General features: G+C 34.8%; 1 protein-coding gene across 4 annotated transcripts in view; it reads left to right on the forward strand.

Moving 5' to 3' along the window:
• LOC124638583 (high affinity cAMP-specific and IBMX-insensitive 3',5'-cyclic phosphodiesterase 8) overlaps nucleotides 1–26,279 on the forward strand; it is a 227,686-nt gene that overhangs the window by 105,447 nt on the left and 95,960 nt on the right. The window contains exon 1 of one of the 4 annotated variants that reach the window (XM_047175606.1): nucleotides 25,960–26,180. The exons of the other annotated variants lie outside the window; for them this stretch is intronic. Coding sequence (XP_047031562.1) covers nucleotides 26,123–26,180 — 58 coding nt within the window. The 5' untranslated portion in view covers nucleotides 25,960–26,122. Of the gene's footprint in view, nucleotides 1–25,959; nucleotides 26,181–26,279 lie in introns of those variants that run through there. 4 annotated transcript variants of the gene reach the window in all.

Consider the following 26,279-nt stretch of genomic DNA (forward strand, 5'->3'; position numbering starts at 1 on the left):
GAATATTTAGATAACGCATACCTAGTGCTATAGTTCTATGTAGGTCTGCAGCTACCGTTTGTTTATCTATGTAGTGAAACTAGATTATGAAGGGTAAAGAATACTAGGAAAGAAGATAAAACATTGATGACGCATTTTGATATCTATAGTTGAGCTCGCATTGTTGTGATTTTGAAAGTTGGTAGATTTGTTTATTTTTGAAAACTGCAGATTTATTTATGACGATTTCAAGAACATTGCTTTTAGCTGTCAGTACCTAAGTGTAGTTGTAAACATATAGGTTATAACAATGAAGACACCAGTTGATAACTGCCAAATAACCTCTTATCAAACAACGGTACGAATCTCTGAATGTACAAATGTCCATCATCATGAACCTACCTTAGCACTGCATCCAATCTGTCCCACATCAATTTCATTAGAGATTTCCCAATCGGGAGCAGCCTACAACACACTGAAGCCCCCGTTACCCCAATCCATTGGTTTCTACGTTCAACGGGTGCGTGTATGTTGGTAAATTGGTTGTTAGAAATGGGTTTTGTGACAGCTAGACCTGGTTTTAGAACCTTTTACTTTGTTTACCAGGACATTCGTTTTAGCTCCGTTTTCTATAGTTTACCTGTAGTGTTTACAAAACTCAATTGAAATCTTATCAAGTATTTTTAGTTTTTTACTGCTAATTAAAAGTAATAAAAGGTCTTGTATATTGTTTATTCTTAGCTTATATTTTATCATTAAAAAATATATTTTATGGGCACGAATCTATTAAAACAAAATCACGTTATATCCCACTTTCCCAGTTCAAAACTAAACAATATTTTGCCAAACGCCGTCACAAGTTTCCGGCAACTCGCAACAACTCTGGCAAATAAACTTTGCAATATTAGCACAATTTGCCATTTAAAACGACTGGCATCTGTCTACTTGGATCTGGCAACTAATTGCCAGTCCGTTGGCAAGACATCTGTTGTCGGTCGTCGGTTGTTTTTACATTAATTTTTGTTTTTATGGTGGCAATATGAATTTGTATCATTTCTCGTAAGTTTTGAATTTGAGTTTCAGTGATTTCTCTTCGGTATTTATAATAATCCTATACGTATATTGGGTGTGTCGTACCTAATCACATTAAATTAAATACCTACGTTAATATACGATGATTAGCACAAAGGAAAAAATAAAATATGCAAAAATAAAAAAAATGAAGTTTTCAAACACAGTAAATATAATATAAATGTGCGAGAATTAGAACACCATAAAAGAGTCAGTCATTACAAACAACTAAAATTCTCCCTTGAAAACTGTCAGCTGTCAACTGGTCAAAACATTAGATTTTCCTAACTTTATGTCTGCTTTACACATGATGATGTAAATTATTAACACGAAAAATAACTCCTGTGGCCAAACCACTGAACGGATTAGTTTATTTTATTTACAATTCGCCATAGAATATCATAAAGTATATGTGATAGGATTTAATATGTGTAGGTACGACACACACGATGTTAATATTATTCGCAGTTTCCACTTCAACTCATTTATATAATTATAGGAATGCAATTTAAATTAAAAGTACTAGTGGCAATCTATGCTGTGACTAAAACCACAGTCATTGTTTACTATTACGTACTCTTTTGTAATCTAGGTTTTCATGCTATGTTAATTAACTATTCGTATTTTAAAACATTACGTATTATTTTACACATCAGTTAGGAAAAAGTAAAACATTCCCTGAATTTGAAATCTTTCAGAATGAGTTCAGTCGTTTTTGAGATCAGTACAAATATGTAGACAGGCAAACATAAATACTTATTGTGTGCACACTGATAACAGTTACTGTGAGAAAATAAGGCTTTTGGGAGGTCGTTTGTCTTAATTGCGTCATGGTAAATATAATTAGTGACAATTTATATACATAGAACATTTTAATGATGTACAAAGTTCCGAATATAAAGCAATTTACTTATTTTTAAGTTTCAAATACACTATGTGGTGATAGGAACTCGACGGTAAAGATTTGAAATTATCACCTGTTGAATATAACACACAAGACATTATGAGCATAATTAAAAACTAAACAGAAACAAATTACTCTTTAGTCGTTAAAAACTTCAAACAAACAAAAAAGTCTTTGACACACTTGCGAGTGTCAGCCAAAAGATCTGTAATCATGCCTGTGATGAAAATATCCTTCAAAATTTCCTTTTATCATGTTAATTTGCAGTCAATTTATTGAAAACTGCTTAACAAAGTTTCGTGAAAGGGTAACGTCCTTTCAAGATAAGTTGTCTACAGTGCTCGACCCAAAAGTTCTGATGGTACTTTAGCCCTTTATCGAAGCTGACCATTAATAACTTTTAAGTAATAAATTAACATATAATTTATTGAATATGTTGATCAGTAAATATACAATTAATTGTGATCTACTGCTGTGATTGATTGTTGAAAACTTTATTTGAACGCGTTAATCTAAGGTAATACTGGTTTGAAAAATAATTTCAGTGGTAGATAGCCCATTTATGGAGGAAGGCTATGCTTGTGATCCCGGTGTACAAGATAGTTCCCACGGGATGCAAACAAAACCACCTGCGGAAGCTAGTAATGAATAGAAATTATGTCGTAATATAAAGTGAGTTGTAAATCTCTAGAATACAAACAGCCATTCAAATCAGTCATCATTGTAAATAGGGTTTAAAAAACATTCTTGCAAGATACCAAGTATGGTTATTTTATGGTTATTTTGCTAAAGGTTAGTTATAAGACCCAAGACGAATAAAATAGTAGCCGCATTTGTATTACACTGAGGGTAACCAACCAATCTACTTACATACTACTAACCGAACAAATAGAAACAAAATAAAACAGTTGATAAACGCTGCAATAAAATATCCGCGATACAGGAATGCTTGATAGAAATAGAGCACCTACGTACTGAGGTCACGGTGGAACAGAGCCAAATGTCACACGACAAACTCACTGAGTATTGCTAGGGTTGGGCTGCATGATATTTTTTTTTTATAAGTTTTTACTAGCCAGTGGGTAAAGTGAAGGAACGAAGAACAAAAATGATTTATGTTAAGTGCGACAGCGTAATGAAATTACATCGGAAGAAGATGCTATGCAATAAATACGGTGACGTGTCTTTACACTGCTTCTTGTATTTTCTTTTACTATTATATATAGTAGGTATATTAATAATATTCTTTTATCTTTAAGAAAATATCCTTTAGAATGAATAGAATTAAATGTACTACCAAACATTTCTTTTTGCGCACACTAATGATGAGCATGTTTAAAGTTTAAGCTCAATAAAATGCTGCTTAGTATTTATTTTGTAATATTTTAGGCTACAAGTTAATTCTTGGAAACGTAAAACTATTGCTTGTATATGTGAACCAATCAAGTTTAAATTGAAACAGAAACCTGTCTAAATATGTGCGGTATTTCGCAAATCAAACCACAAAGATGTGTGCCTTGAAATTCAATATTATGAGCGTCTGCCTATTTTTCATTAAATTCTAGAATTTGGAGCCTCCTTGTGGTTTTCATTATTGAACCTGTTTACTTACATATTGATTGAGATTCAGAGAAGAAACTAAAATGTACCTACAAAAACTTTTTTAATGTACCGTAACCTATGTAAACAAAAATATGAAGTATGTTTAATGAACTGAAATAGTTATTTATCAACCTCAGCCAGAAATTACTAACATAAAATAACAACCGACAAAAAAAAGGGGGTATTTGACAGCCCTATATTATTTGTATGTTATTTGTTGACGACAGGTCCGTCACGGCACATTGATAGCGTTGGTGATGCTAATTATTCGCTTACGGCCTTATTCGCGTACACTCTAACGTGTAAGGGGAAATCTTTGAGATCACAAGGTCACTATGATAATAACCAAAAAACTGTATAAGTATTCTCAAAATAATCATCAGGTTTTTCTAAGGTACCCTCTTCTTATCAAGAGAGTTGCAGATTTAATTACTTGACAAAACCGCAGGTCAGTCACCCAAAATCCGCCTGACACCCTCTGACGTGAAATTTTAACAACGACTGCTACTGGGTAGCTCAGAGTACGAGGTGGGGTGCCTTTTTTTGAAAACAAAAACAGACCTATCAACGCCATTCGCGCTACCACTAGCTAGACCAACCTGGCACTTAAATAACTTATAGCTGATTAGAAAAACTGCATTTTAGTGCCTACTCATCCTCCGAGCCTTTTACCCAGCTATTTTTGGGGTCGGCTTCTATTTTAGTACTATTAACATAAAGTCAAATAGGTATATTTTATCACGTAGCAATTTGTTTTCATCGTTTCACAATTACACAAATAAGTAACAAATATAAATACGTTCGTTTTTGTTTTTAAGTCATCATATTCCTTACATTAGGTAAATGACGAAATATGACTGCCTATACCTACTTCTTTGTTTTAACTAGGTATTCCAGGAAAACAGTGGCGTGATGTTATATGTTTCAGCAAATGGCTTGAAATTATAATAATAGAGGATTCAAATTACACATAATACTGCACAATCATTATAAAACAAAAGCGCATACGATACGACACCATTCCTTGGAAGTACTAATTAATATTTCTTTGAAATTCAGTAGGTAATCAAAAACCTTATTAGGTACTATACATTTGTTATTGAAATTCATTTTTTTCTTATGGGAAATTACCAAAAGATCCCGCTGTGTTGTGCTGTGATGCAGCGTGAGGGAGTGTCAGACTCTTACCGACTTAAACCCATCCTGTTCCTTTTTAAGCCACGGTAACTCTTTCGATCAATCCCGCAGTCACGGCAGGCCTTGGCCCTGGTTTTGAAATACCTCAAATATGGCATGTTAATTATCAAATTGCGTAATCGCCCTGTGAAATTGTGTTATAGTACCTATCATTTTCACATTTTACTCGTAATAAAATTATACATAGCTGTTTATTTTGACTGACAATCATTAAATAAGCTAATATAACTTCAAATCTCTTTAGTACGTAAATCATGTTTTAAATCTTTTAACGGTCGTTTAAAAGTATCTAAAGTAGTTTCGTATACGGTGTTGCCAGACTCCGCAGCATTCACTTACGAGCGGCACTGAGTAAATTTGAAATGTTGCCCGCTTCAAAAATTGCATTTGCATGCGAAGTTTGCTTCGCCAATATTCTGCCCCATATGAATGAAGTTGATCCGATATACAGCGTGTTGGGAAAAGCTTCCGTGCTTCATATTGTACGGGTTAAAAGTAGCATACTACTACCGACTGTGTATTAGCATGAACATTCAAACGTAATTAATTGTAATATGCATACTTTGACATCTTAAAAAGGAGACTCGCAAAAAATCCTTAAAATTGAAAATAAACCGGCCAAGTGCGAGTCGGACTCGCGCACCGAGGGTTCCGTACAAATGATAGTTAAAAAGTGAGTTTCGCGCCAACCGTTCAGTTTAGAACAATCATAGTTATGGTAATTTCGTGAGAGTCAAAATAGTTAATATTTTTTATTTTATAATATAACTAAAATAGTAGGCCAGTACCTTGTAAAAGTTATTTTATTGAAGTTATTTATTTACAACATTTTATAGTCATCATTCAGAAATCTGATTGAAAATAACTAATTATGTCTTAAAGGTCATGGGGCATATCTGACCCGCTTTGTAAAAAGTGGCGGACATGAACCAAAGTAGTTTTAAATCGTGGAGAATGGTATGACGTTTCTTTGAATATAAATATTTTATTAAAATTCCATGGAGACGAATGTCCAGGATCGTTTGAAAAATATAAAAGACAAGCAGTTTCAGAGGATTGTACAGGTTGCAATGCTAGTTTTTATTGTTAAAGACATTTCATAAAGAAGGAAGGTGCCAATCCGGATGACCAGGATCTGATGAGGATCTGGACACCCTGAGAAATCGAGGGCAACTCTTGAATATTGTAGGCACGCATCGAGTCATAACCAGACATGTGAGTGTATTTTTGAGGGTACTGGTAAACAGTGAAGGTTTGGAGCTGATTTGATTATGGAGACTACAGAGAGTCAAGGGAACTCCCGAACGGTATGTTGCAACTACCACGTGTTTGGGCTTATTTTATTCGTATTGGCGAAGACTTTCCACAAAGATAGGTTTGACTGCCATTGTGGGATCGACAGCTAAGATCAGATATAGTTATGGGAACTCCTTTACAAGTTATAACGTAACCTTGTGTTGGAGCTTATTTTATTTTAGGTGATGAGAATTCACTACTAACTTGGGTTAAAGCAGCCATTGCAGGAATGGGATCTTTTATTTTTGAGGGATTAATCACCTAAAGAGCCCCAGTTTCAGGTTTTTTTCGAAACCGCCTGACGACTTGTAGCTGTCGAATTGTAACAACGACTTCTAGAGAGTAGGATTCGGGGCTGCTGGCTTTACGTTTCTAGAGCCTTGACAAAAGTGTAATTCTGTCCCTTTCTTTGTTTTATAAAGTCGGCATTATTTTATTTTGTAGCATTTTACAAACAAATCCAACTTCAAACATATAAAAAAGCAACAAGAAAACAAAAGCAAGAAAGAAATTAAAAAGATATTAGGTGCATCGGTCTAGAAGTCGGTGTCTAGAGGATGCATCTATATTTATTTAACCACCGAGATCTAGACCGATGCATATAAACAGTTTTCTTGTTGTTTTAGAAGTTGTTTTTTTTTTGTAAAAAGTTTTTTTTTTTTTATATAATTTTGCGGGAAATATGGTGTTACATTAGATCTTATTATGTGTAAGTTTGTGTACAGAAACATATTTCACCCTTATTACGGGTATGCAAAATACAAATACTTAAAACTAATCGAAAGCTTATATTTAAAACTAAAACAATATATTTAAAATAAGTTAAATTAAAATAGCAACTCTTAAATTACGATAACAAAAGAAGAATATGAACAGTACGGCGTTTAGTGGGCACCAAAACGACATTTACTTTTACTTTTGTTGAGGAACTCTTTAACACTATAAAAACTCTCTTGAATTAGCCACTTTCGTAGGGCTCTACAGAATTTGCTGTACGGCAAGTCAGTCAGTTTTATTTTAACTTTTGTGAAAAGTTCTCGTCAATACGAATAATATAAGCCCAAACACGACGTAACTAAAACATACTGTTGAGGAGTTCTCTCGACTTTCTCACGTCTCCATCATCAGATAAGCTCTAAACCTTCACTGTTTGATAGTATCACCAGACATACATCTGAGAATCAAGTTTTAATCCTATGCATGCCTACAATTTCTGATAGTTGCCCTCGATTTCTCAGGATTTCCATCATCAGATCCTGACCTGATGACAATGGAAATAAACGGCGAGTATACTGTTTCACTACAAAGAAATGATTTCTCAAATCCGTCAAACTTGGTCGTTTAAATTCCCCATTGAAATGAGGAAAATATTTGATGTTTACACCTGATTTTCTCAAGATTCCCATGGTTCACATTGATGCGACTAATGCCATAGTAAATCAGAGCCTTTATCATTATACTGTGCTATATTTCGTTCGTATCCGCCGTGGGTATGGTTTTCATACTAAGATGCCCAATGACCTTTGAATGATTTAAAATTTTTCACAGTTTAGAGGCCATTATATTTAAGAAGTGTTTGATATGAATTTCACTTTTTATTCAAAACTTTAATATCTCTACGCGTTCATGTGAAAAAGGGTAGGTAGTAAGTTTATAATTATTAAAAAAATATTTTATGTCATGTAAGCAAAAATAATATTTTAATATTTTATGTAACTTCAAATTTATCATTTTCGCAATTTTTCCTTTATCTGTACTATATAATGTTGCTTCGTGCCGAATTTTAAGATTCTGAGTTCACGGGAAGTACCTTGTAGGTTTTGATTCCCTAGCGTGTGACGGAAATTCGTCTAAGGTGTCGGTAAAACTGCTGTATCTTTTGATCGCGTTAACTTAGAAGTTTGATTTTTTCATTGCTTAAAGGGACAATAGACCTAGGTATTTGGTATAAATTTCAATTTGGTACCTTTATTCGTTCGTGAGAAATAAGGTAGTAAGTTTCATTTTATTAAAATATTTTTATTATATTACATAACAAAAAAAATGAGATTTTCGCAATTTTTCCTATATTTGCATTATATAACAATGCTTCATGCCAAATTTCAAGATTCTGAGTTTACGGGAAGTACCCTGTAGGTTTTGATTCCTTTGCGAGTGTCGAGAATTTGTTGAAAATATCGACATAATCGGTTGTATCTTTTGATTGGCTTGGCTTAGAAGCTTGATATTTTCACAGCCTAAAGGGACAATAGACCCGAATATTTCATGTGAATTTCAGCTTGATACGTCCACGCGTTCTTAAGATAAAGGGTCTTGACAGACAGACAGACAGACAGACAGACAGACAGACAGACAGACAGACAGACAGACGGACAACAAAGTGATCCTATAAGGGTTCCGTTTTTTCCTTTCGAGGTACGGAACCCTAAAAATATTGTTAGTTTGCAAAACTATCAGCTGAACCGATTGAGATGAAAGGATTTGGCATCCAGAATAGTGGTATTCTGGAAACGGCTACTTTTGATCACGGTGCATCTTTTTGTGTAGAGTCCCACATAATAAAAACATTTTCTCTACTTGCTTAGATAAACAGAAAGTATATTTAATACATAGTTCAATGTGTTTCTAATTATAAGTGGACTTGATATAAATGAAATTTAACGTAGGTACATTATGTGCATTCATCCACCGTAGAAAGATTAATAACTAGTCTTGATAAATGCCGAGATAATTACGGTGTCATTTTGCTTGTGTAATTAATAATCATGTTTACGTCTACTATGATGAATAATTATTAGATTTAGACTAGACTTGATTTCAAACGAGATTTAAATGTATTAAGCATAATCATTTTATTTTTATTTACTAGTTACATTTTAATTAAAAAACTACAGTGACTCTGTCTATTGCGATTTTTATTAACCGTCAAATCCGTAGCGGACCCCAATCGGGGTCTGAACATCAATGTCACCGTAAGCTCGGTTTAGACCCCAATTGGGGTCTGCGAATCAGTCATACACTTTCCTAATTATTTACGCTCATATTTATTTTCTTTCCAATCAAACCACATTTGTGAGTACTAAATAAAATAACTAAATAAATTTAAATTATTTTTACGTATTCAAACCTTTCATATTTAGCATCCCGTTAGAAATATACCTTTTTAAAATCCAATCGTAATTACCGGGAATTCTGATCGAACTCGCCATGTTTGTTTACATTAGTTGTTTTTTTAAATTTGAAGACGCATAGACAAGATGGCGACGGTGATAGAAGTTTTGCATCGAATGATCCGATTCATTAAAATAAAGAATCGATTTAATAATTTTATATTATAATATTACTAAATTGCACTTTTGTATAGGTACTTACCATAATCTGAAAATAAATAAGGAAAAGTAAAATGACTTAATTTATTTTGAAAAAAGTGCTAGAAAATCAGTGGTAGAAAATACGTTGTAGCCGGAATAAAAAAAATCTTCGGTTTTTAGGGTTTCTGAAGACGGCAAATGAAGACTTATTTTTCTTCGGGTGTTTTATGTGCAGGATTCCTGTAGACCTGCCAAACTTAATGGCGATTCGTTACTCCAACTTTTTAACTGAGCGGCAAAGCTATTTGACGAGAGCCGTAGTTAGGTGTAGTTATCGCAAAATTTTATGACGATTTCATTGTTTGAAAGGGCAAATAGTTCGCTGTTCATCGAAAGCTGGTCCAAGATGGAAAGATGGCCGCCGCCGACTTATTTTTAACCGACTTCCCAAAAAGGGGAGGTTCTCAATTCGACCGTTTTTTTTTTGTATGTTTGTTACGCGATTACTCAGCCATTTATTTATCGATTTTAATGATTCTTTTTTTGTTTGATAGCGTATACTTCCGAGGTGGTCCCGTTATCATCAGGTCAGGATCTGATGATGGAACCTTGAGAAATCGAAGGCGACTTTCGAAAGTTGCAGAAATACATAGGTTGAAATCTTATCACTCAGGTGTTTGCCTGGTAGCACTATTCAACAGTGAAGGTTTTGAGCTGAACTGATGATGGAGACCAGTGAAGTTCGAGGGAACTCGACAACTGAATATTTAAACTTTCTCGTGTTTGTGCTTATATTATTCGTATTTACGAGGCCTCTGCAACAGTGAAGGAGATGGAGACGAGAGAAGTTCGGTTGTCGAGATCCCTCGACCTTCTCTGGTCTCCATCATCAGGTCAGCTCCAAACCTTTACTGTTTCATAGTGTTATCAGGGGCCCGATTCTCCTAATTTTACTTAAGCGACCTTCGATTGACGTTCGACTCGCTTCGACTGAGATCCAATCCCGACTCGATTACGATTGAAGCGTATGTGGCATTCCGCTATTTTTTCTTTGAAATAAACGTTTTTATCCTTTTCTGTCATTCAATAATGAATCATTTTGTCTGCAAATGATTTACGATTGCATAATGATTGTACAGCAAACTACCGTATAGACCAAAATCATCAAAATAGCAGACCAATCGCACACCAATCAAATGTCAATCGAATACGATTGGTCTTTTATTAGTAGCAGAATGCCCGATATGGTTAAAACTGCTATAACGATCATATTGCGATTCGATTTCTATTAGATTTTGACATTATTAACTTAGGAGAATCGGGGCCCAGACATACATCTGAGCAGGGGGGGGACACTCCGTACATTTTGACAGCTAAGTAAACGAAGAGTCGCCACCTTTTATTTGGCCCGGAAACTATTTACTATCTAAAAGATACCTTAAATTACCAACAGATGGCACTACACTATAATCGATTTTGTTTGTTAATATAAAATTATTTATGCAATATTATTTAGAGAAAAGTATGAGGAAAATATTAGACACTTTAAAAAAAGATAAAATAGGCGAATAAATTAAATACGGTTTAAAAAAGCACATATATCAAATTTCTTCTAAAAAGACCTGGTGTCAGTATTCCAAGTAACTTAACAAAACCGATCATAATAATATCAATATGGCGGTTTTTTGCATTCCGCATACACGCGTAAATAAAAAGTAATATATAATAATTATTTGTTTTCCTTCGACCTTTTACTATATTAACGATGACATTTTCTATTAGGGTAAGTAGCACCATGTAACTATAACGATAACCAATGTTATAGTTATATGGTGCTACTTAGCCTAATAGAAAATGTTATGAATATGATGCATAATTATAATATTTTTATAGCTATAGCTATGTAGGTACTTCGGGGCCAATTTAGAGAAAGATGGCGCATTGTCAAATTGGGTTGCAAGAATAACACGTGAGTGGGCTCTCTTTTCCCTATATATTACTTTACTCTTTGCATCTGAGTGTCAAGTTATAACCTTATCTATGCTTACAATTTTCGAGAGTTGCCCTCGATTTCTCAAGGTTTCCATCATCAGATCCTGGACCTAATAACAAATATGGGGAATATACCCTTTCGACCAAAAACAAACATCCAAATTGAGAACCACCTCCTTTTTGGGATTCGGTTAAAAATATTTGGTGACTTTAAAATCAATCAATTATTATTATTGTTTCTCATCATCAAATAAGTACATTACTTTGGTAGTTACAAATTGCATTATATTTCAGAACACCAGGCTTACCCTCATCATCATCATCATCATCATCAGCCTATCGCAGTCCACTGCTGGACATAGGCCTCTCCAAGTGCACTTAGTGCACGCCACTGAGATCGATTGAAGTAGGCTAAATACCTCTATGAGCAGGCTTACCCTCCGCCGAAACAAAAATCTTAGAATTGTTCAGAAATAATATAAGAATAAATTAAAATTCCGTAATAGGTAATAAAAATTCAATTAAAGTTAAAAATTATTACGAATGACGCAACACCAAAATAAATAATACATATAAAAATTTAATGCTAAAAACTTTCATAAAACTTAAATATCTTTTTTCTTAACAACAAAAACAAATTGAACCTATAATTTAAAATTAATAAATAAAATTGAAATAAGTTGCTATTAAAAAGAATATATAAAATTGGTATTCGATTATTTATAATAAATATCCGATTTAGGTATCGAATGCACACCGATGATTGAAAAAAAAATAAAACTCTATTCCAAACTCTACTTGTCTGTGACTTTGATCTTGTAAATATTGTTCATTTTTATTGTGTATTTTATGTGCTGATTTTTTAGTTATTGAACATAAATAAGTGCACCAAATGTATTGCAATGGGTTGAAAATGTTATAAATATGACGTTTGTGTTGTGTTTGAGAAAGTGATGCGATTATTTAATGGTAAGTTTTCACCAAATTTGAAATGCCTAACTTTTCGATAGACTTAAAAACGCCGTAATTATTATATTTTTCTGAATTAACTGACCCCATTTGACCTTTGCACGTTGTTGTCAAATAAGTGAGCTCTAAAGTTATAGGTAAAATACTTCTAATCAGGCATTACGGACTTAGAATTCATGTGTTGAAAGTTAGTACAAATTTTTGACTTCCATGTCGCGATTCAAAATATCCCGCCGAATCAACGGTATAGTCATATGTCAAAATCTTGTCGAGCAGAGGGGTTAATACCTAAGTAATTAGCTACAAACATCGGCAGTTAAAAAAATAACTTTCTCTTGTTTATGTTCTTATAGAAATAATTCCAAATTCGAAAATAGAATTTCTAGCTGCTGACTTTTTAGTTTCTAGTCTTCTATTTTCAAATTTTCTTTTGCAGCCTGTACATACGTTTCCCCATTCAACTGTGTCACGGCTGGGCTCGAAAACATTTTGAAGTGGCACCGCAAAAGGTAACCATTCCTTTTGCCATGATAACTAGACGTACCACATTTTCTAGACTTTTCTACCATAATAAAAATTGAGAATCTAAAACTATACAATTTCATGTTGCATAGGGAGAATTATAACATCTTTGACAGTCGTCACGGGTAGTCGGGACGCAGTAAGTCTGACAACCAGTCGTACCTAAGGATTGCCCGGGTGACTGGGTTGAGAAGGTCAGCTAGGCAATCGCTACTTGTAAAACACTGGTACTCAGTTGTACCCGGTAAGACTCCAACCCCGACATAGTTGGGAAAAGGCTCGGGAAATGTGATGATGTATCTAAAAATATACAACTTCATGTTGTATAGAGAGATGGAAGTCAACAAATTGTAATAGTACATTTTAGTAGGTAATAAATGGAAATGAGTGGAATCTGGAGCAATACGAATCGATAATCGCTGGCATCGATAAATTACGATTCGGAATTCGTTTAAAAACAAACACGAGAATCGAGATTATTTTATCGCTGTTGATATTAGTGTCTAGAAATGTTTACGTGAATTTAGTTAAAACTTGCAATTAAGAGTGGCATAAATTAGTACACTGAGTAATATAAATAAGCAGATTGAAACATAACTAAAAATAATATAATTGGCTATGTTCATACATTATGTAGGTATAATAAAAAAAACACGTAGGTAATAATTAAACTAACAAATTACATTTATTTTCGTGAAATATGCATTTTTTTTTTTCACAAAAAAATATATTTTTCTTTTGCAAGCCGTTCCTAAAATAATATAGCTCTCTCCCATAATCCTGATTTAAAAATAAATCTTGTTTTTGTTTGAAAATAAACTGGAGCGCGTTTCGTTGATTTTAATGGATTAGCTAACGCCTATGCTGTGAAAATGTAAAACAAACAAAATTCGAAAAGGCTGTCGCCATTAAATATGCAGGTGACGACGAAAATCGCGTTTTTAAATAGATTACGTATTGTTGTCGTTTAAAAAAGTTTCAAATACATACCTAGTTCTATTCATCAGTTCAAACCTCCTGACAAAATTTACACATCCCGAATGTCAGTTTTGGGACCACAATCTTGATTTTCAAGTTAACTTTTTCCAACTAATTGTGATGATATGGTCGAAATTGGAAAAGTGGGACACGCTTGCCTACGCCTATGACCTTTTGTACTTACCCAAATTAATAGTTGTGTAAATATCTAGTGTACTGAAGGAGTCACATTTAATTTAGGTACGATACCGTCATTACCGTCAACGTATACTGTACAATCAACAACAAAACTTTTACCACTATCACATAAATAATTTCTCACATTATACATAGTTACACCTACCCATACAGCACAAAGGGTTAATTCAGTACCATCAAGGCACGTTTGTTTGCCATTCTTGAGCAAAAATAAACACAGGAACGTTTCCTGTAAACCATTTGTAATGTAAATGTAGCTCATTGAAGTACGATTCGAACTGGCGTGATGGTCGCCCTGATTTGAATATTAAATCCTGTAGACATTTTCTTTTGTATAACGAGACTATTCAAACGGCCTGGTAAAGGTATTTGAATTAGTTGGTTAATCAACTGTGGAGCTACAAGAAGTCGAGTGTAAACTTTTTTCTTTATCATTTTGAAATTAGAACGACTACGCACCGTTTTTTGTTTTTGATTCCAAAAAGTTTTCACGACAAAGCAAAGACCTAACTCTATGACAATTCGTAAAAGAACTCATAAATAAAAAAAAACAAAGTAACAGAGTATGTATAAAGTCTCTGGAAAATGGTGGCAAGGGGTTAATGGCCTTTATTTACGATTCGTGAGTCGCGGAAAGACAGGCGAGCCCCTTACTTAGCCCAATTTGATTTATCACCCACCACTGCATGAAAAATTGTGCAGCGTACCGTAGCTTTTAAGACATGTCAACACACGACATATTACAGTGACTTTTGGCTGTTCCGGAAAATTGATGTTTGTGCGACTGGATAAAGGCTGTATGATAATTTGTAATTTTGATATATCTGATAGTTGAATGGCTGATGTGCAACTTTATAGGCAAATAAAGTTATTTACAAAAAATTCATTAATGAGAAAAAAATACCACCATATTAAATTTAGTTCTCACGGCAGATTTTTAAGACATAACAAATTATAGCAACGAATTTTCCTTTCCCATGTCTGGGAACGGTTAATTTCAGCTTATTAGGTATATTATTTTCAGAATCACGTGCGATAACGCACGAAAAGAATACCTCTTTCTAACCGTACATTTGAAGCTATATTTAGCAAGCAAACAACACGAGTATCCCCGCGGGCAGAACCTAGTTACACCCACAATCAGACCACCAAACAATACCACTAATAAAGAGATACAATACGTCGACATGACATGTGTAATCCATTTACAAATCCGCGGATTATTAGCATGTAGCCCACGGAAATAAAAAAAATGAGCGGAGATGTCATAACACAAAATCTCTTAAGTATCTACTGTCGCCAAAATGCCGGTGTGTAGGGGACGAGAAACGTTACTGGCTTCGCCTTCATACATCTTCTTTGAAACCTGCAATTTTTTTTCTTCATATCCCCAATCTATCGAGGCCAGTCTTTGACAGATGTCTCAATGAATCCGAATCCTATTTAGTTCACCTGTAACCGATCGGTTTGGGAACACCTCATCATCATCATCTGCCTAGTCTTTTCCCAACTTCGTTGGAGTCGGCTTCCAGTCTAATCAGATACAGCTGAGTACCAGTGTTTTACAAAGAGCGATGGCCTAACTGACATCGTCAACCCAGTTACCAGGGTGTATTTTACCTACAAGAAGGCGCCTGACCTACTGGCATCTCCGCTCATCTTTCCTTCCTCCGCAATGTCGCCCATACCTCGATGTTTATTTGTTTTCGTGCAATACTCTGTTGGCTGTCCGCCATGATTCCATTGAAGCCCGAATTGATATTGCCGCGAATCGCGTAACACTTGTGTACGCGACTGTATTTGCGGAATAATTCATTGGATCGAAATCATGTATGTAGGTTACGTTTAGTATTTGTGAATTCATAGTTATGCTAATTAACTTTGTAAAATTTGTGGTAACATTGGGGTATTTGTGGTATCGACTGGCTGAAAAGTCAAAATTCCCAAGAATGACGTCTATCACGACAGTGAAGAAATCAAGCGTAGGGTCTACAACTGCAGGTACGTTTCGGGTTTCACCAACATAAAAAAACAAATCAAATATATTGGTTCTCCTTCCCATTTACACAATCAATTTTCCGGGAACAATTTCATTTCATCTAACACGTGAAAATGTATATTATTCAACCTTCAAATATTTTAGGAAGCAACATGTACCTAAACAAAATCAATTTGCTTGCTACGTTTTACCTATAAATTAATTTATTGTAGGTACTACTAATATTATAAACATGAAAGTTTGTCTGGATGGATGTTTGTTCCTCTTTCACGGGAAAACTTCACGATGGATTTTGATCACACTTGGCAGTAATATAATAATAACTAAACTTCAGAATAACTTATAGGCTTTTTATCCACGTGATTGAAGTAGTTTCTCCTTTTTGTAATGGGAAATCATCAAATCCGGCTGTGGGTGTAGCGTGAGGCAGTCTCTTAGTGACTCAAACGCATCAAGTTCCTTCTTAAGCCCTGTGTGTACCAGGGCCACGTTAACTTTTTCGAACAATCCCGAATCCCCGGCAGGCTTTGACCCACGTGGGAAGTAGTACTCTTGAAATGTGGGTGAAACCGCGGGTGTAAGCTAGTGTATGTATATACGTATATATAGTAAGGTAAATGTTTTAATGTACAACGGATGGGAGATGTCTGCCGGGACGCGTTAACGACAAGGTCGCTATAAAATCTAAGTAAGATGGTTATTTCTGTCAGTTATACGGTCTATTTATTCTATGCTTCCTTATTATGGTGGCGGTTCGGGAGTTTTTTTGTAATCTGAAAAAACACATATTAAGGTCTTAATATCCTCAAGACATAATTTAAAGCTTCCAGCCTTAGTAATTAGGTGTGTTAGGTAGCCAACAGGATTTCTTGCTTTTGCAATCGCAAGTACCCAAGATTGGTGAATGTGGTAGAATTGGTATATGCACTTTTATGTATAAATTGGTTAATTAAGAGCATTTTACGTCAATTGTTTTGGATCTATCAAGTAATAAGGAGAACTACTGCTTCTTCTTCTTTGTGCGTTGTTCCCCCATTTTACTTGGCGTCGGCGCAATATCGACTTCTGCTTCCATTTCCTTTCCGTCACTCGTCATACTGACACTCACTCGCTTCTTATTCATATCATCTTCATCCATGTTTTCTCCTCTCTCTCCAATGAAGGGAACTACTTATGCATAGGAATAAAGGAAGTGTCTTGCCTAGCCTTTTGTGAAGCCACGCGCTATATCTAGTTACTATCAGGAATTAGTCCCACACAACAAAAAGTACTTGAAAACAAACAATGACGTTTAAGACTATATTTCACCACTTTCATTCCGATATCTCTCTCACTGATAAAGCGCACGAGTTTATTTATATCTTCTATTTTGATAGTAAATATGATAATATGTAAATAGGTACGTATTTTATTTGACCAGTGTATGGTGAAATGAAGAATGTTCTATATCATGAGCGTAATTTCACTGTTTTAGTTGAGGTGGCAAAAATTTCCGGGAGGTCTGAGGTCTGAATTTTTTGTATCGGTGTATCGGTCAAAATAGAGGTTTTATAACTAATTTTGCAAGTGTTTTTTTTCTCTCAATATTTCAACTGATACTATTTTACTTATTTAGTTAGATGAGGGCATATACATTTATGTATTTATTTAAATCATTGCATTAATGGAGCTCATGATATCATTATATTATACCTACATATTTCTTACTTATCCTATACCCTGAATAACTGAGGCCATATTTTTTCCGGGTACGGGGATGAGGTTCCTCCGGGACGCTGGCGAAACTGCAGATAAACAGTTAGTTATTTATAAAAAAAATAAAAGCAAGAAAATAATGGCAAACATTAATTAAAAACTAATGACAAATCCTCAATCAGAAATACAGATTGATTGCTTACAACGTTGAGTTTATTCAATGTCAGACAGAAGCTATTGTCAATAAATGCGATTACGAATGCAACGGTGCATCGACAATCATCAGTCATTATGTCTTATAATTGCTGTTATTTCCAAGCCAATCAAAATAATAACAATAAATTACCAACAATAATACTTACCGCAAAAACAAACAGCCTTTATCTAATTTTCTTCACAAAAACATTTTAAATTATCCTTGATAAAATATCTCTTTATTTATGTCCAGAAAATATTTTAAGATCGCCAAAAATACGAATGTCTGCAACTGTAGTAGACCGTGAAAATTATGTGCCATTTCTTAACATTTTAAATCACCAAAACATTTAAAATTATCTCTTTAAAACAGCACATAATTTTGGCCCATAATCCAGTGACGGCCACAATATCACACACCTCATTACAGTTTACAAGTTTATTGGACTCACTCATAAACATAAACTAGCATGTGATTGAATAGGTGCAATAAAAACCAAAAATAAACCTCGTATACCGTTTAATCCTGCTATTTTTACCACGAGCTAATCTTAGGATCACAAACAGTGTAATTAAAGTCACTTGAGAAATTCGTACAATTCGGCAAGGATTTACAAGATGACGTTTGCCCGTTAAGGGTCTCCTCACATTGATCGCCGCGAAATCAGCTTAGCCGCACCACACTACTCGAGATATCGCCGATCAGCAGTATAAACGGCTCGTTTCGTGGCCGATGCGAATGGTATTAGTAACACCCATATTACGTAGACATAAATGGTCTTACTACGAAAAAGTTAAACACGTGTTTAAGAGAAATTCTCCATACATTTTATTTTTAAACACGTGACGAGCGCCTGTTTAATTTGTAGTAAAAAGACTTTTTTGACCGGTGTTAGTCCGATTTTACGTCGGTAAATGTGAGAAGACCCTAACCCTGCGTCGGCCGCGTCATATGTTGCCGTGTGCCAACTATTCATTGACAACAAATTACAGTCAGGGGTACGACTACAACGTTCTATCAGTTATCAGGTGCCTACGTCAGATAGCATGATAACGCTCTGCCAAGAACACCACGAAGATATTTTTTGTTAGTTTTTGTATTGTAGCGAGACAATCGTGCCGGCTTTTTCTGTTTTATCGTGAGAAATGATCGTGACGTCAGGTCTGTTAGACCATCATGTTTAAGTATAACAAGGTTCGCAAGGGTAAGTGGAAAATATGTTTATTAATAAGAACCTCTTTTTACTTTAGGATGTGTGTCTCAGATTGCGTTAGTAATTTTCTTTTTTTATGTGATTTTTCTTGGTTATTTATTTCTAAGTTAGATTTCCGGATCGCTTTTTACGTATTTATAGTTCTCTATCTGGAATACTTATGTAACAGTTTTTAATTTATCTGCCAAGTGCACTATTCGCGTTAGATAAATAGAGTGATTAAGCGAAATTAATTAAAAACTTTGTAGTCATTAGGGATTGTAAATAATATTGTAAACAAGAAACCCTTTGTCTTTTCAATTGTAAACAGTCAAGAATAATTACATTACTTATTCTTCGAGAAACAAAAAACTAATTCCTTTGACATTTATGATTTCCCGCGCTCCAATTCGTGAGGCCAAGGAATAAACACGTACAGCCTTCGCTTTAACGATTATCACCAAGAAGGCTCCTTGTTCCTCGTAATAAAACTCCTTGCACTGTGGGTCCTACATCACCAACAAAGTTTACTACAAACATACTCAGTTTAATAACCCCAATATATTTTACACTTATGCCTGCGACACGTAGACGCACTATTTCGTAGATTTATACCCCTAAGTTGAGTGAACTGAGTCGTAAATCCCTTTAACTGTTGGCCTACAAACGACGCAGTAAAAATATTCATTAAATGAGGTTTTACACAAGAGGCGCTAACATGGCCACTCGTGGTTTGTAGTCTGATGGGTTATGTGGCTACAGTGGCTTAGTGGCTATGTTTCTTATGAAGCTTCCATTGGTAAAATCCATCAGGAACTATGTAGCTCTGTGTTCTTTTGTCTATGTCGAGATTGATGCTATCCTCTGACGAAAGGGGTAACGTCTCTTTGATATTCTCTTCAACTTGCAATATTAAATTATATTCCTGTATAGTCTATTCAATCCTCTACGCTTCAGGAAGCATAAAAGAAGAAAATTAAATTATGGATACTATCTGTCATTCAACCATCTAAGGCAGTCTTTACGAGACCACCAGATTTACTAAGGGGTATCGGGTTGCCAAGGTAACTGCTTAGGGGAAGTCAGATAGGCAGTTACTCTATGTAAAACACAGGTACTCAACTGCATCTGTTTAGACTGGACCCTAACATATGTAGTTGCGAAAAGGCTAGGCAGATGATAATGCAGTGGGATCAAAATTCATTTCTTCCCTCTTTGAAAAGAGATCTGTACCCAGCAGATGAAACTAAAAACGCTGATAATTATTACAGTCTAACTATTAAGATATTGAACCTGTTGTTTTTCAGTGATTCTGTCGAGTGTCGTATATAATCCTAAATAAATCAGCTATATTATTGTGTGCCGGTATCTTATCAAGCACGCGTATATAATGCGTTCACAATGCCACCGCACTTATCTCGAGGAACACTAACCTCAAACGCTGAGCAAAAACACTATAACTAGTATAAAGAAGTTAATTTGTAAACAAAATCATTATCTACCTACTTGTGTGGATGTGTGACAAATATATTGTTTGTTTATGTATGCAAGATAAAAATATAGTGGCTCCTGTCTGCGACTAAGAAGTTTGTCTGGTCGGACTTGCCTCATCAGATTGTAGTCTTAATACAGCTCTCTTGAAATAACTTTGCCACCTTGAAGATAGGTATTTGATGGCTTGCGTATGTCCAAAAGTGCTTTATACGTTCTAACTTCTACCTATCCCCGTCTATTCAGTAACTATTTCGCCCAGAGTTAGCAAACTCAGATGGTCTTACTACTAAAACTTAAACATGTGTCGAACACTTGTCTAAAAAAAGTGTGGCTACGTAATGGACCTTATTTCAACGTCAAAATCTGTCATTTTTAGACAAGTCTTAAACTGACGTTTAAAAGTTTTTGTGGTACGACGGAGATAGTCTAAACCTGAAAAAGGACAAATGCTAAATTTACCTTATACGATGATACGGGAAGTAGTGCCTTCGGGAAACCACAGGGAAGAACCAGTATAATATAGGTACGCAAGCATGAGTAAGGTAACAAAAATAATGTGACCGCATTTATAAAAGCGAGCATGACTAAACTTTTTAGACTATTTGTAGGCACTAAAGCATTTACATCCATGAATCATCTGACATAGTAAAGATCTTACTGTTCAGACGAACGGCCGCTAAATCCAAATCCTAGATAAATGGCGTTTACCTACTTTAGAGAGTACCTAACTTTGAATTTTTTTGCGAAGGTTTCAAGTTTTCTTTCGGACTTACGTTGCCTAGATATGAATTTTGAAGCTTATTGGTTTTATCTTTTAAACTATCATTTTGATTACAGTTAACATGTAATCGAAAACCCAATCCTTAATACTTTTTTTATTCTTCAATAATTAAATCGATAATATTAACGCTAATTGTATCAGTGCTAATTTAAAACACATTGAGGTAAAACTTACAATCCTTTACTTCGTCTACCTTATTACTCGGTCTTCAGCTTGAAGCATCCAACTTTACCATTAAAACAAATGCATTCAGCATCGCAGAACTATTCCCAACTACAAACCGTTTCCATTTGATTAAACTTGAACTTAAAATAAACTCGCAGAGAATTCAAAATCCAGGTAACTTTAGCATAAAATCGAATTACGTATATACGCTTCACTTTGAACCGAGTAAGTATAAAGTCCATACATTGTCTTTGCGGTTACCCCCGGTAAATCCCGGAGCATATCGAAACGAACATTAGGACAGGGTTGTCAGATACGAAAATGGAACACTGTAACTGTTATTGTACTAATAACAAAAGAGTTTTAATTCATTACATTTGCTGTATTCGATCTATGCGCCTGTAAGTAAACGGTTAAATACATAAAAAAGGATTGCAACGAATTGAAAACCTTCTCCTTTTTTGAAGACGGTTAAAAATAAGTACATCAATTTCGTTTTGAGATTTTTTTTAAAGACCAGTACACAATATACAGGCTGTCACATAAGCATGTCAATTGGTTTAAAAAAAGAAACTGCTGGTCATTCAGGTAAATCGGTTTACATTACCAAAAAAACGGTTTGCAGTGAACTCAAGTGCTATTAACAGCTAAATAAAATACTTGCACAACTTTTTCACACCTCTACGAAGACGTTCCATTTTACGCGACAGCCCTATTGAAATGTCTCAATCTGATATTGAAATACGGCTTCGTCTTGAGCATAAAATGCATTTAAATGAAAATATAAAGAGAAGCCGGCCTTCTCTATGGTAAAGTGTAATCATCTTACACTGTATGGATACAAAACTCCTTGTAGGCTCGATTGTTTCCGACATTATATTCAGAAATATGGTTTATCAGAAAGTAGGAAGGCTCAAATACGACTATTTCAGTGCTATTACAAAAAGTTTAAATTAAACAGACCTTTGTCACTTGTTTAAGAAAATTGCGTATTCTAATTGTATTTAAACTCCTGTAAAACGTATTTTAAAATGTCTTTTAATAACACTTTTACAGTTTAAAACCGGGTAAACCAGTCGCCCTTTACTAACTAGTAAAAAATTTGGTACTTAACTAAAGTATACTATTAAACCTGTGTGGAACTTATTGAAAAATAACTTAATTCAAATAAAATATCGCACGGTTTAACAATCTGAGTTGCCATCGTGAAAATATTCACCGGCGCCACGCACAATAGAGTCGTGATTCAGAATTTAGGACATCCTGTCGTAAAGCGCTACATTTCTACCTGAATGAGTTCTGTGATTAACTATCGACAGGTTCAGGTTTTTATAATAGTCTTCATTCTGCTGGTTTGGAAAGGTTTAGGATATGTTTATATGGACCTCTTTATTCATTATATGGGAGTGTGTGTTTGTTGAGTCTTTTAAAGAAATAAATCTATCATCTGTCTTACAACACATATAGGTAATGTAAATATTTCAATTCTCCTTTATGTTGTTGTCATAAAACGCAGTATAAGGATTAATTCATTGTACATCTGTGTCTAGCTCAGAGCTAGTCAAAGTTGAGTTGACTCTGTGTAACGAGAGTTAAAAAAATATCTGAAAATATAAATCCTACTTATATTATAAATGTGAAAGTTTGTGAGAATGTATGGATGTATGTTTGTTATTCAATCACGCAAAAACGGCTGGACCGATTTCATTGAAATTTGGTATGTAGATAGGTGATACGCTGGATTAACACATAGGCTACTTTTTATCAACACACCACGCGGGCGAAGCCGCTGGCGGAAGCTAGTAAACAATAAATGCAGAACATAACAATTTATTAACTATGTATGTTACCGTTTTCATGCTGTTTTTAAAATATCCTCCCGAATGTGTAGGTATAGTCAGGTATTAAACGCTAAATCTGCTAGTTATGACCTCATGGTAAGCCATTGGTATATTTTGACTGACCACAAGTGTACATTTAAAAATATTATATACGATCGTAATAGGTACGATACGCGTCAAAATGTTACGGATCATAAACATAAATACATTTTTATATGTCTCGTAAAAGTGATTCAGTAGCTATAAAAGGACTCAATATGGTTCATGCAGTTTTTGAAGAACGGTGTGTTACATAAGACGAGAATTTTGAAAGCGTATTTCAAAATAATAGTCCTTGCTGTTCCCATTTTTTTTTAAATAAGGCAAAAAATTTGTTTCAAAAATATTGGACCATTCCCCATATAAATAGTCACTCGCTACTTACACATCATCTTCATCATCATCATATACTCAAGTCCGCAGGGGTCAGTTTGCAGAGTGTAAACATTTTCGTGTACACGTTAAGAAATTGTGTAGTAAACTCATCTAGACGCATTTTGAAGTTGTTGGGTGGCGAGGCTACTAAGGATTTTGTTAATTTCCAAAATTTTTTTTTGTGACTGCAGAAAGTTTAAGAAACCCTGCTATATCGCATCACTCACACCACATATCTACTTATTTGAAATTCTAAATATTACCTTTGTACATACAGCATACATTCTAATTCATATTGAATGATTAATTAAATACTTCTGTCCATATGTCTAAACTAACGCAACGCATATAACCAGCAGTCATTAACAGCAGATACGAAATGATTAGCTTAATGCGGCGCTTGCGCATTTGTGCGTCGACATCCTAATATGGACATGCCGAGCTCATTGAACTGATAGGCTACTGACCGACAGCTGCCCTAAATAATACATAGCAATCAATGTGTGTGATTTATATGTTTGAAAGCATAGAGTAAAATAACAACACGTGCATCTAATGTAAGTGAGTGTGTGTACTTACTGTCCACACTACTCTTTCTTACCACAAAATGATGAAGGCAAGGTCATATTTTCATACTATAGTCACATTAATCAATCCCTACTAGGTAATATTATAAATTCGAAAGTAACTCTGTCTGTCTGTCTGTCTGTTACCGTTTCACGTCTAAACCACTGAACCAATTTTAATAAAATTTGGTACAGAGATAGAGTTGACCTTGAGAAAGAACATAGGATAGTATTTATCTGGAAACGCGATATAACCGAAATCTACGCGGGTGAAGCCGCGGGCGGAAGCTAGTTTGAAATAAAGGACAAAATATTTCCTTACCTGGGAGGCTTAATGAGGACCCGCCATATCATAGCCCCAGGTTATCAAATACAGAATTGTTCAAAAATCTATTAGAGTGGCAGCCTTACGTGCAGATATAAATACAAGTAGGTTTTATTAATTATTCTTACTGTGACCTCTCACGACAAGTGTGAAGGACGTAAGATCAAAAGCAATTTACAATGTGCTCAAGCTATTTACATAGTCCGATATTATCTCAATGATAAATTATAATGCATCTGTTTTCTTTCAATTCTGTGTAATTATATTTCTCAATGGTGTAGACGCCATAGAATGTCGTACAGATAGACAGGGACTTTGATATTCAATTCCTATCTCGTATAATCTGTAAGCTCGAATTGCAGAAGTTAATCAAAGTTGGAGTCCAACTTTATCAACGCGTCTAGTAACTTTAATACTTTTGATATTTGCTGCAGTCAATTTTATTTGCGGCGCGAATCTTTATGTTCGATCTGTCGCGTATCGAGTCTGTGATGAGATGGAACTTTGTAAAACCAACAGATTAATTGACTTTTATGGAAATTTAACTTCGGCCGTCAAGTTTGATAAGTTTTTAACAATCTGAGCTGTTCAGTTTCAAAGGGAAACTTCGGATTTGGCTTTTCAAGTTTAATACTTCTGCGGAGTAGTTTTAGTTTGGTATTTATTTATAATACCAACAGGAGATTTATCTGTTACCTAAACAACTTGGTGACGGCGACAGGATGGCTTACGCTTTTAAACATTTTTCCTTACCTTAAAACATTGTTTTACTCGCTGGTATTCCCCATAAGGGAAAGTAAGCAAGTAGTAGTTACCCGAGATATCCTCAATTAGCTTGGAGTAAGTCGTACCTATGGTTTGTATGATGAGCCTGTTGCGAGCACCTGCTTCTGCTTACAAAATTAAAACGGGTACTTAATATTATAAAGCTTCGGTTTTATCATTATTTGTTTGTTGGTTCACTTGAAATCTAAGACCAGACCCGAATGCGTGGAAAAACGGTTCCCACAGGTAAAACCATTGGCGGCAGCTAGTTAGGTTATAAAAAGCCAATCGGTACCTACCACCAGTTTTAGTACTCAGCTGTATTAACATGTTTATTTTGCCAATCACATGGCAAAATAAAAATAAAGCACAGTCACAAACAAACATATTATATTTATCAAGCCATTCACACATTCTGATTCAGTATACACACCGAATGACCTAAGAACCTAACCTTATCTCTATAATAATGTCTCAGTCCATTGCTAATCTCAACGCGTACAACACGCGTATCAACAACATTTAATTCTTCGTGTTTTTATTTTTAAAATGCTTCGTGTTCTTATTTTGAAAATGCTTCGTGTAAGCACAAAGTAACGAAGTTGTGTTTGTGTTAAATGAGTGGGAACGAAGTGTTTTGTGTAATATGTGATAGTGTGTGTTTTACAAAATGAAGTGGTGTTGTGGATCAACTTTTCGGAAGCATTATATGCTTGATTCGGAGTTTGGTAATGTTTTTTCGTTATTTTTTGGTAAATGGTAATTAAGTTTATTTCACTATTGTACTACGCTGTATTTAAGACTATTTGAGCTCAAAATTGGGAGTC

This window comes from Helicoverpa zea, chromosome 17 (assembly GCF_022581195.2).
Source record: "Helicoverpa zea isolate HzStark_Cry1AcR chromosome 17, ilHelZeax1.1, whole genome shotgun sequence".
Classification (NCBI taxonomy): Eukaryota; Metazoa; Arthropoda; class Insecta; order Lepidoptera; family Noctuidae; genus Helicoverpa; species Helicoverpa zea.